Raw genomic sequence first — 12,980 nt, forward strand, 5'->3', positions numbered from 1 at the left:
TAAGTTTTTCTCTGAGCAGATTCTGATTGACTGGCTGTGTGTACCAGCACATTTTATTTCTAGCAACTGCAAATTATTGATTTTTCCCTGACCATTTGTTTGCACAATTCCTCACTTGCTCCCTTGTTTCTACGGCTGGCAGTGATGTTCCTGAACCCTGCTCTGAACACTGCACTGCCATTTATTCAACTCCAGCTTGAATGGCACCAACTCTAAGAATTTGTGCCAAGTTTGGAGGGTTAGTTTGGAACTAAAGGAAAGGTCTGCTTTATGTCTTTGGTGGTTTGATTAGTCATAACATAATTGGAAGTTGATTATTTTTATTGCGTTAGGCAGTCAACATGCAGAGGTGCCCAGCATAAAGTGCTTGAAATACCGACTCCAGTTCAAAAATATCTTTATTTTAACAAGAAAAAATATCATTGCATACACAGGCTTTAGGATTGTAAAAATAAACAAATCAATTATTCCACGATACATTGATTATCTGCTGGCATCTTTTTTTCAGTATTATAATTTTTGTAAACATTACAATGAAACGTAATTAATAAAAATAGCCTTTATATATATAAATACAATGAAATAGAAATAAACTATAACATTGTGTAGGACAATCCGGATAAATGGATTACGGTCACCAATGGTGGGTTTGAAGGGAGTTGATGGAACATTTGGAAATAAGAAATTAATACCACATTGAGACCACACCTGGAGTATTGTGTGTAGTTTTGGTCTCCTAATTTGAGGAAGGACATTCTTGCTATTGAGGGAGTGCAGCGTAGGTTCACGAGGTTAATTCCCAGGATGGTGGGACTGTCATATGATGAAAGAATGGAGCGACTGGGCTTGTATTCACTGGAATTTAGAAGGATGAGAGGGGATCTAATAGAAACATAAAATTATTAAGGGATTGGACATGCTAGATGCAGGAAACATGTTCCCGATGTTGGGGGAGTCCAGAACCAGGGGCCACCGTTTAAGAATAAGGGGTAGGCCATTTAGAACCAAGATGAGGATTTTCTTTTCACACTTGTGAATTTGTGGAATTCTCTGCCTCAGAAGGCAGTGGAGGTAGATTCACTGGATGCATTAAAAACAGAGTTAGATAGAGCTCTTAGGCTAGCGGAATCAAGGGGTATGGGGAGAAGGCAGGAACGGGGCATTGATTATGAATGATCAGCCATGATCACAATGAATGACGGCGCTGGCTCAAAGGGCCGAATGGCCTACTCCTACACCTATTGTCTATGTACCATGTATGTGAACACCATGCAAAATGTATGAGCAGTGATTAGGGAGACCACATGTTCTATGTGGTCTGTCAATACATGGGAGCAGCTGCTGCCGGTCCCCAGGAATGTCTGCACTCACCAGACGCATTCCTGAGCCTCACATCTCAGTGTTGAGTCTGCAGCACTAGTCCCTTCCCACCAAACGCCAGTCCTCAGGCAACCCCTCCACAACAAGCTGCGGTGCAATTCATTCCTTCAAATGATAACAAAGGGCAGAGCTTATGCCAGGTTCCCAGTCCACCAGCACCACTATGTATACTGCAACGACCCCTTTTATTTCTAAGAATCTGAGAATGCATCATGAACATTAAGCAAGGAACTGGAGCATACTTTGAGGGGGGGGGAAGAGAGAATTGAAGATGGATGAAAACTGGCTTAATTAACAAGGGGGACCTTGGGATTTGTGTGTGTGAAAACAGCCATGAACCTTTAGCCTCTCCTTTAGCACTTACTGTACTCCGCCTAGTCTCCTCTTTCTTAGGTGTTTTAATTAACCAGCATCATTTGACAGTGACAATCTATTACAGTGTGGGATTACCCTTCTGTTTATAGGATGCCACCTCAGCTGTTCAGCATGCATCTTGTCCCTATTGTGGCAGGTTTTTTTTTTAGGTTCACCTGATGTTGTTCCCAGCACTTTTTACTGAATATGGGTTTGTCCACAGCTATGTGGTAATGATAAGAAACATGTGACAGAGCAGATTACGTTGGTGCAGCATCTGATGGCTCAGAACCTCAGATCCCCTGATTTGAACTGTTGTGTTCTGAATGCGTCCTATTGAGCACAATGGCAATACCACACAACACAGGGGATCCAAAGTGTGAAGATGAGACTTTTGTCCGCAATGCGAGCTTGAAGGAGTGGTAGTGAATATCCCGAGTTTGCAAAATGACTTTACAGAATACTAGAGCCAATGCTTTAGGGAAACAGAAGAAAAACTCCCATTTGCTTTCTAGTCACGTGGTTGGATGCGAGAATAGGTGTGCGATGCCCTTAATATTCACATCCAGATTAAAGAGAGGCCATTGGCCACTGTGCCTGTGGAACTGCCAATCAAGCAGGAAGAAGCACTGTAAAGGGAGAAGAAAATGGTAAAGTATGAAACTTGCAACAGATGAAATGCAAGTTCTTCCTTGCATTTCACTCTCCTCTTAAATTCCAACCCAAAATAACCAATTTATGATGAGGTCTGATATTAAATTAACATCAATGAATAAAAAAAGCACAAAGTCATCTCTGATTCAGTAGGCCCTACTCTCATGAGCCAGAAGATCCAGGGATCAAGTCCCATTCCAGAGACTTGTGCAAAGCAACCCAGGCTGACACTCTAGTACACTACTAATGGAGTGCTGCATCGTAGTGATGCAATATTCCAGATGAAACATTAAAATGAGGCTTCATCTATGCCTCTCAGCAGATATAAAAAAATTAATACAAACAATTTTGAACAAGGGCATTAGAGGCATGTTGTGTTCAAACTAAAGTATACACATCTGAGACTCAGGTGCAGTTCTGTACAGGATTTCTTCACATTCTCATGATCTTACCAAAAAAAAAACTACATCCCATGGTTCACTTTTAAGGTGTGCTTACTATTGCAAAGGCAAATATAACAGGCGATTTGTGTTAAGGATGGCGAGATAAGAGCCAGGGCTTCAGCTTATCAACATCCATAACCCTACAGCAATGTACTTGCATGTGAACATTGATTGGGGCATAATCTGTGCTGTGACACCGGCAAATTCATACACCGTGCCAATACTTACCATTTCAAATATGCAGTGACCATGGAGTTGTATACAACATGAATCAAGGCCCTGGAAAGGAAAAGTAAGATTTATAAAAGTGTAAACACAGAGGCTATTCACACAAAAAGTGACAAAAAACAAGTAAATGTCAGAGAATGCTTCAAGTACATGTGAAAAAACAGAATGAGGCGAATTATCAAATGGGAATGGGGGCGTGGAGGAAAGAGAGAAGACCCATAGACAGGGATTAAAAAGAACAGCTAAGCAAGCTGACACTATGCAGCCTTTCGGAACTGATTGATCAAACAAGTGCATACAGGTGATTTTAACAAGCAATCCAACTGGAAAAGCAACTCGCTTATTTGGGGTCGCTTATTTGGGGCTTAAATTTCTAATTAGTAAAAACTGATGTCATTCATGTTTAAACAAGCCTTTAACTCGAGTCCCACAAGTGTTTTTAATACTTTCTGGAGTTTAATAATGTCTGGGAATAACACTGCGGAAATGGACACTTTATCCTTAAAATAACTAATGAATTTAATTATAAAATATAAATAAGCAAGTTATCAAATGATGACTGCCCCCACTCAATTTCTCTTTTGCAGTTGACCAAATACTCTACCAAATTAGATATCCTGCATTTCTGGGGATGCCTCTCCCTTATGCATGAATTAGGAACAAAGTTTAGCCAGGGTATTGTTGGAGTTTAAACTATCAGTTTTCTGCAATTGCATACACACTGCCTATGCAGCAAGGATCATCCTACCCATTAAGCTTTTTCTTGTGGACTAGGATGCTTCCTATTCAGCTGCATCACTGAGACACCATACCCAAAAGGAACAGATGGGCTAATCAATTAGCATTCGTGGATTGACTGTGGTTTTCCATTTTTTCCCCACCAAGCAAGTAATTTGCAGCTGATTTATTGCCCAGTGAAAACCTAATCTTTCCCTCTAGATTACAGGCTTTACAAAACATCAGGTGTCAGTAACCCCTCACTATGTAAACTGTGGCACAATTCAAATTGAAATATTAGTGCATTCCTACAACTATTCTGAGCACAGCATAAGCACATATTTTATCCCATTAAACTGTAGTTCCACCAGTTGTGGGACTACAGAGAATCAAGAGCAGCCTTTTGCCTTTCTACCATCCAATAACGACAGGCACCGTAGCCTCGGCGAGTTGTAGCTCTCATCAGTGGCCTCCCAGCAATGCCTTCCAGTAGCTCTTCAAGATTCAGAATTTATTTGTCTGTATCAGCTTGATGAAAGAATGTATGCAGGCAGTTTGCAATATGCCAGCCATTTTACTGTTCTAAGTTCATGCCGCCAATTAATGCACTAAACTTGTTTCACAGCTGCAAACAGGAGTCCCTTTATTCTGGCAATTCATCTGCCATTTGTTACCAAACATGTTTTTTTGTGGTTAACCCTCAGAATTCCACACAAATATTTTCTTTCTGCGCATGCTCTTACCTTGATTGCTAATAATTATCTTGCTGGGAGCTTTGCAATTTTTGGCGTAAGCATTCAGCTGTAAAACATCAAAATTTTGCTCCTTCATTCAGATCCGGTCAGAGCAGACTCCAACGATCTGTCTCATTCTGCTAAAAAAATCAGCCTTAGCATGGACTTTAATCAAGATAGTGCCTGCTCCAAAACACACAAGTCACAGAGCCATAGGAAAACATAAATTCACTCGATAAAACTCAACAATTCTCTTATCAACGTTGTTTTAGTGCAGCTTACATAAAGGTAAATGCTAAAGTAGGAAGAATGCATAAAGATGAAGTTGAGAATATAGGGAGGAAAAAGCCAAAACTACATAGAACTGTGTAATATCATAATAATTGTATAATGTTATGATATTAAAGATGCTTACGAGGTCTCTGCAATGTTTGTTTCAGGAATACTCAACAATATCAGAGCCGAGCAGTCCACGTGAAGAGGCAATTTTTAAACCTGTTTATCAGCATTATTAAAGGACTCATTTTATATAGCGCCAAAGCCTCATGGATGAATTATTTTTAGCAGCAGTGATTATTTCCTGGCAAATGCAGCAGCCATTTTGCACACAGCAAATGAGACGAATGTCCAGTTCATTATTCTTTGGTCAATTGATTTGAGAAAGGAATGTTGGCCAGGCCATGTCCCTATTCTTCTTCAAATAATGGCATCTTTTGTGTCCACTCACCAAGGACTGAAACCCCTTTACACCAGTGATGGAACCTTCTCAGTCAGGCTGGAGTGCTACCAACTGATCTCAAAGTTCACAGGATGGAAAGGGCCACTTTTAACATTGTTACCTCAATGGTGGTTAAACCCAAAAATCAGAATGTGAAAATCTGTCATCACCAACAGGATTGAACAAATACATATTTGAACTTTTAAGAGGCTTGAAGCTCCATGAAATTCAGTTGATAAAGATATAAAGCAGGACACTTTTGCATGACTTTTTGCACTTTTACACCGGATTTTAAAACAAAAAGGTTACCCACCTTGAGACTGTCCCGATGTTGTGATGGAGACACCCCCCCCACACAATTTTAGTGCAACCCCATCGGGTCATTACATAGTTTAACTTTAAAACATTGATTTGTCATCTGAATGAGAAATGTATTCAAACTTCTAAATAATCAACTGTCTAAACGGGGGCATTTCTGAAGGAAAATTATACTTTTAATTAACCTGCTACTCCTTATGCTAATTGATACACTCCCAGGAGATTTAAAAAAAAAAACAGAGTTCAACCACATTAATTCTCCCATGGTCCAAGCATTTAACTACAGAAATATAACAGCACATGATTGGGAGCTCATCACAGGTATGTCTGCGTAATCAAGGATAGACTGCACGGGGGCCTGGGAGTCGTTAAAAAGGGAAACACCGTAGTATAGTATTTTTTTAATGAAGTATCTGTATTTCAAAAAGTAACTCAGAGTTATGGGGTTATAATCTTTTTGAATGTTGAGAAATCTTATAGGTATATAACTAAGCTTAGAGTAAATCAGTTAAATTAATCTGATACTTTTAAAAAAATGTTAGAAGATAGCCTATGGTAGCTAGGAATTTACTTGATTTTTATTTAAACAGTTCTGTTTGGGGACATTGCGTTCACCCAGAATGGCCGAGCATGATGACAATTGCCAGTGTTTCCCGCACTTAAACAAGAAAGAAAACACATGGAACTAATGAGAAAAATGTAAATTTTGAAATAATACCTGGTGTTGGGTGCGACAGATTCATCATTTTGTAGTCTTTATGGCTGGACTAAAATCTCCCTAAGCAACCGTAGACAGTCACATGTAAACACTGTCCTTTGTGGTTTTCCTTATGCAAATAGTTGGACCTGATCTATGCTCTTAAACTTGTTCACAACAAGCTACTTCCTGAAAAATGTGACAAAGCTTGCCTCCCTGCCGACACCAGGTGGAACAATACCACACCAGCAAGCCATACAACATGACAGAATGAGCAGGAAGAATTTGTCCAGATTTATTTCAAGACAAAATAATACAGAAGCAGAATGATTGGCAAGATACAATATAGCACAATAATTAAACTTACAACATTGTCAAATTGGAGAAGTTAAATCCTTGAAAACAGTGTCCTTTTTTTCTTACAGCTCCTCTCAATAAGTCCTTTCAGAAACACAGCCATTGTCAGGACATAGGTAGGATTTTTCTTCATGCCTTTATTGCCATCTTCCTTCACAGAGGAGAAGCAAATGAAAACTGAAGACCACAAGAAGGTGACTTTTCCTTTAAGTGGAATCATTCACCCAAAAGTATTAAGCAGACTTAAAAATACATTAAACAATGTTAATGGCTTGAAATTAATGGCTAGACAGTATTCACTCTCCTATCTAGACTAGATTTAAACTCAGTCGCAGGTAAATTATATTTTTAGGTTGGTAGCATCAAGATGAATTTATACTAAACACATATGACGGAGTTTTTTGCCAGTCAAAAATGCTAAATAACCTCAATGTTTTTGCATTAACAAAGTCGAAGATGGTTGACTGATATCACCATCCCACATATATCAGTCACAGAAAACAGGATGTTTCACACAACATTAGCAGTTGCTTAATGCTATTTAAAATCCAATTTACCTTATTTAAAATCAAAATTATTCCTATTCCCAACATTAAGTTTTAGCTTTCATCCAGGACCTTTCAGAGCTGTGCTGATACTTTTCACATCATTGTGCGCCCAGAAACAATGCACTGGCATTAAAGGGGCAATATATGTTGTGATTTAATTTTGACTTGCAGTCGAATACTGCTTACCACTCAATCCTTGCCTTTCCTTCCATGCTACCTTTTGTGTTGAGTTCAATATTCCCTTTCAACTATCATGTTTATCTTCTTTTAAAATGTTCAACTTATTTTCTGTGCCATCTGATTGTCTGCATCTTTTGCACCTTAATGCACATTAACAGAGTCGATTGGGACACAAACCCTCTTGGCATGGTAAAACTGCACATTTTCATAGCGCAAACAAGCCCCCAAAAATATTGTAAGCAGAGATCTACATAAATGAAGGTGCTCCATAGCAAAATAAAGGCTGGGATTGATAAAAGAAGAAAAGTTGAAACAGGAGCAAGAATTATAGTAATGTATAGGAGGAGATGGAACAAGCTGGGGAAATCAAATGATTTCTCTGACATGTCTCCAAAATAGCATGTGTGTAGATGGACCCATGTACAGGTGGGTGTTAAATGTGCCTATGGGAAGAGTCATTCACGAAGGAGTACAAGACTCAACCAGAATTTCTCATGTTATTGTGAAACCTACTTTATTCTAAATGGGCATTTTCCGCGGCACAGACATTTGAGGCTGGAGTGTTATATGCTTTTGATTGCTGCTTTTTGGTGAATATGAAATTTGCGCCACATGATGAGTCTTACAAATGCAATCTTGTCAGATCCTAAATCTTTTCCCACAGATGTGTGTGTCATGAAAGAGATCACCAACAAGAAAATAGGCTGACTTATGTATTTTGGTATAAATTGTAATTGGGGTTAAAATCTATCCCTAAAATGTAGGGAGTTATTGAAGCCTAAAACCACACCTAATCAGAGACCACAAAGTGGGACTGAAGCAGACCGTAGTATAGAAATCAGATACTGGTTTTAACAAGGAAAGACAAAATGCTGCAGGAACTCAGCGGGTCAGGCGGCATCCCCGGAGAACGTGGATAGGTGACGTTTCGGGTTGGGACGCTTTGGAGCCATCATATATAATGGTATTTGATATTAGCGGGAGTATTCGGGACCCGATTTGAAACCTGGTTCTGAATGATGAAATGGAAAAATTCTCCCTTTTCTGCCTATGAAAGTTCTCCATGAAATAAGTTTGACCATCTCAACCAGTTTGGATCTACACCACAAATCTTTCCTAATTTTGTATTAAGTAGCAGTTTGCAAAGAATGGCCATGTAGCCCCAACCCCTGACCAGCTTTTATCCACGTTGTCTACAGTATCAGGATCCACAAGATCACCATATTTCTCAATTTGTATCATAGTAGTACATTTTTTTATCAGTAAAACTCAAGTAATCCATTTCCTTCAGAACTGATATGCTTCTGGAAGATAGGTTTGGCAGCTGTTGGTCGCCGGCTGTGTTAACATTTCCAAGAGGCCAATAGACTTCCAACTACGTGAGGGGGTCAATATTGGGGAGTTGCTTTATATAGCCACCCTCCAAGCATTATTCAAAACAAATACACTTCAACAACATTTTAAGTCTTCCCCTCTCCAATAATGTCCCTTAACATTTCTCAGCTAATGGTGGAGCTGCAGTTGGGTGGTTTCTAGCAATTCATTTATAAAGTAATAGCTGAACATTAATCTACCCATCTCTGATAAGAGCACATGGTACAAAAATAAGACGACCATGCATTAATAATTGAAAAAAATCACTTCACTATACATGCACTGATCAACTTTCAGAAACCTGTATTTTTAAACTGCTTGTATGGAGGGTGGTTCTAGAATTAGGCAACAACAATTTAGTATAAGGCAGGTATTAAACAAACGTTATTTTGTATGCAAGAGTAAAAAATCTATTGAAACTACCTGCAAGTCTTTTTTCCCCCCACTCGTACACACATGCATTTGAAGCTTTCCAGCCACAAAATACAAAGGCACAAAAGTGCATATCTGCAATTCAAATGCCTGTAATGTCCAGACTAGCCTCCATTTGCAGGATCAAAGTCAGAAAATAATTTCTGTGCATCAATATCTCATTAATGTTTGGAATAGCAAACTCAAAATTGCAAAAAGATAGAACCCAAAAAGATAAAAATGTGGCTTATCATTATTCAGATTTATGCATTTAACATTAATAATTATTATGCATAAACACAATTTTAATGCAGTCATTTTACCTCATGCCCTCATCCCCCTTTGCATTAATCTACCACAACTAGCATAGTAAAATGGCAATAAAATAATAGAATTCTAACAATTTCACAGGTGCCAACTAACATGATTGAGAGTTATAAGAGAAAAGTCATTTTCATGACAATATATCTCAAGCACTAGTTTTTAATTATTGAGTATCACAGCCACTTTGTCAGAAGTTAGCGATCTCTTAACCCCAGAAAATACTTTTAAGAAACTACATTCTGGATATTTTAGTTAATGTTTGTTTTATCTTAGACAAGTTCCAGGGCACCTTGGATCTATGCCAAGTTGACTGACATTAGCTAAAAACACATTGGCTGGGTAGTTTTGACCTTCAAAGAAAAAGCACCACAAATGTATTTTACGCTTTAAATTCAAAGGCTGGGGCTGTCTTTCTTGGCTGGAAAAGGATTAATAATATTGTTCCCAACAATTCACAAGCAAACAAATATTCCCATTCGCCAAGTTCACACAAGGTGGCGCAAGACTAGTTGGAGGGAGAATTTTCAGTATTAAGCAGTAGTTTGTCATATATTCAAAACATAAAAAATATTTGTTCCGAAAGTGGCAAATCAAATTCCTCGTATGTTGCGAAAGATACTTGGCTAAAAGTATGATTATGATGGTAGACACAAAATGCTGGAGTAACTCAGTGGGTTAGGCAGCATCTCGGGAGAGAAGGAATGGGTGACGTTTCGGGTCGAGACCCTACTTCAGACTGATCATGATTATTATGTACCTCTCAAGCAGTGACATTATGCGCCTTCATGCAAACAAGCTCTGTCCCTGTCTCTAGTATGATTGCTTTCTTAAATGAGGCCAAGAGATCGGTTAGCAAATAGAACTGGAACATAATAATACTGCCATATGATGATCCAGTATCTTGTGCACAAAACTGTTTGACTATTAGATATCATTTTATTTCCTGTTATTTTGATTTGATGGACAGTCTAAAATATTAGAACTGAATAGTGACAACACCAGATTTCACTTAATCAGAATTGTCACTGCATACTTGCATTTATTCCAATGCAACTGAAGAATTGCAAATTCTCATGACTTTTCCATTTCATGGCATCTGGAGCCTACTCATTTAACCAGCAAGACCATTCCCGGTGTTGCTGTGGTTTAAAAGTTGTGAAATGTGGTTGGGTTGGTGATGGTACTAGATGGGCAGGGTGGGTGGAGTGGGAAGGCAAGGGAAAGACTACTGTCTTTCACAGTAAGGATTGCAAGTTTTACCTGGGGCTTGGGAGAATATTGCTCAATGCAACCCAGGATTTGCATATTGCCCCCCCCCACCCCCCAATTTTTAAAAAAATAAATGGATGCTGTAATGCACATTTTTATTCATAAAAGGACGTGTCAATTTTGGACAAAATGGGGATAGCCTATATCATTTTCTTTCATTACATGCCAGCCACACTGTTTAAGGCAACGCAACTGAGAGAAAACGTACTGCAGTTCTGTATCATTACATTTCTGGGTAATTCCAGAATTCCTTTGCAATAATAGTTTGTATTAGTGCCTCAGACATATTAGAAGCTGTTCCAATTGACTCAGTGACAGCTTGGAACATTAAAGTCTGTTCAGCTCATTCAAAAGGCAGCATGGACACAACCATTCTGATCCCACATACACTAAACTAGATCACCATTAAAAAGTTTGTGGCAACTCACTTAAGCAGAACGTATTGTCATAAAACTTTGTCTTGTAAATTACTTTTTACAAAAAGTGTGTTCAGAAACTTATTCCTCAGCAAACTACTCAGATTCTGCACATGATATTTATTTTCTATGATGGTGACCTATGTTGGGCAACTACTTGGCACTAGCTCTTCAATGCCTCTTCGAACTAACACATATACCCAAGTTAACTAAGCTATTGTTGCAAGCATCAAGAAAAATGTTACTTCAACAAAAACTCATTTGATGCTTCTTGCGTAGCCATGTCAACTTGTCAAGAAACTTGGTATGTACCTTGACTGGATATTTTGAAGCAATAAACATTATTTTGGGATTTCAATATTCCAAGAATATTTTCCCCACCTTCCCCCCAACTTCATTCAAAGTCACAGGAGAAAAGACATAAACATATAGGATCAGTGCTGAGATGTTAATTATTTTGCAATTTTGGAAGCAATTTACTCCCAAAGTCCCCTTGTCTTAACTCCCGGAGAAGTGCAGTGACCATATCTCCCGGTTGTTGTTGTTGTGGGCATAGCGTTCAGCATTGCGGCCTTGATCTGGTTACGGAGAAATGCATTCTGCTCCAAAAGGACCTCATTGTTGCCCATCAAATTTGACACCTGTTTCTTGAGTTCCTCATTTCGGTTTCGCAACATAATGTTCTCCTCCTCCAGGTATCCAGAGTCAACCGATCGCCGACTTGTGAGATCATATTCATAGACTTCAAACTCAAACCCTTCCAACTTTCTCCTCTTCAAACGGTGGTCGTACTCATAGCAATTGATACCACTATCATTATCCAAACGCTCATATTTGCGTACCGGTTGAGTAATTGGAGGATCTCGAGTCAGCTTGGTATCAGGTTCTAAATTGTCACGTTTGAAATGCCGGAACCTACACTTTGAGCCTCTTTGACAGTCACCTTTAAGGTAGTCACGGCATACTGGGATCTCACCTTTATCAGCAGGGAGGTCAGAAACTGAGAGACCATAGGTTTCAGCCACCTTCGAGCGCAAATGCAAGGGAAGTTCCCCTGTTTTTTTGTAGTATTCCTCATCGTCTGCTGTCCCATGTATGAATGTGCACTTTGCACGGGTACATACATTATTCATAAAATAATGACAGAAGACAAACTCATTCTTTTTCACACCTAGGTCATGTACCTCATTTATATCCGGATGGAGGTACTTGCAGGTCTTGCCGCGATAGCAGACATTGCGCAGGTAGTCCCGGCAAACATCTTCCGTGCTCTGGCCAGCCTCGTCTTTGCCATTGTTAATAACATTATTGTCTGCCATTTTTACCGATTATTTCAGCGCTGCTCAACAAACAACTGCAAAAGAAAAATGAATCATGTCAGAGACAATAGGACCGACCACAAAAGTGTGGGTCATCTTCGCATCCCACCCTCGACCACACCAAAAACCCAAAGATGACTTAATTGAAAATACACAAATTGCAAGCACTTTTTATGCAAGTTAGCTGCCTTGTTTTGTAAAAGCATGAGCATTAAGGTGTTTGCACGAAGCTTCAACATCAAATTTATTAGCCATTTTGAGCAGCACCAAGTTTAAAAAAAAAATCAGAGTGTGAACTCAGTTTCATTTATTATGCAGCAGGTTTCTGTATTTGTACGAGAAATTTGCAGTTAAAAAGAAGCGTGATATTTATGGCCGTTTTAAGCTTTAGAGTACTGGCCTCTCAATTGTCTAGAAAACCAATTCTTTATTAAAAACCATTCTTATCAGAGGACTATTTTATTGAAGTTTGCCCCCCATTTCCCGAGCAGGTTAGAAGATCCAAGAGTACAAACGTAACTAAGTTTTAATTGCAGCGC

At 39.0% G+C, this 12,980-nt stretch overlaps 2 protein-coding genes across 6 annotated transcripts in view; both read right to left on the minus strand.

The window, feature by feature from the left end:
* Positions 1–428: 428 nt before the first annotated feature.
* The window catches only part of LOC144612062 (zinc finger CCCH domain-containing protein 10-like), a 74,024-nt gene continuing 61,472 nt past the window's right edge, over positions 429–12,980 (minus strand). Inside the window, exons 3-4 of the transcript XR_013549609.1 lie at positions 3,060–3,110; positions 429–2,363 (exon numbers count right to left, since the gene is read on the minus strand). The gene's annotated coding sequence lies outside the window, so the exon portion shown is untranslated. The remainder of the gene's footprint in view (positions 2,364–3,059; positions 3,111–12,980) is intronic.
* The window catches only part of LOC144612064 (zinc finger CCCH domain-containing protein 10-like), a 37,688-nt gene continuing 31,232 nt past the window's right edge, over positions 6,525–12,980 (minus strand). For all 5 annotated transcript variants that reach the window (XM_078431594.1, XM_078431598.1, XM_078431595.1 and 2 more), the window contains one exon: positions 6,525–12,476. In XM_078431594.1, coding sequence (XP_078287720.1) covers positions 11,599–12,441 — 843 coding nt within the window. In that variant the 5' untranslated portion in view covers positions 12,442–12,476 and the 3' untranslated portion in view covers positions 6,525–11,598. The remainder of the gene's footprint in view (positions 12,477–12,980) is intronic.

This window comes from Rhinoraja longicauda, chromosome 42 (genome assembly GCF_053455715.1).
Source record: "Rhinoraja longicauda isolate Sanriku21f chromosome 42, sRhiLon1.1, whole genome shotgun sequence".
Taxonomy (NCBI): domain Eukaryota; kingdom Metazoa; phylum Chordata; class Chondrichthyes; order Rajiformes; family Arhynchobatidae; genus Rhinoraja; species Rhinoraja longicauda.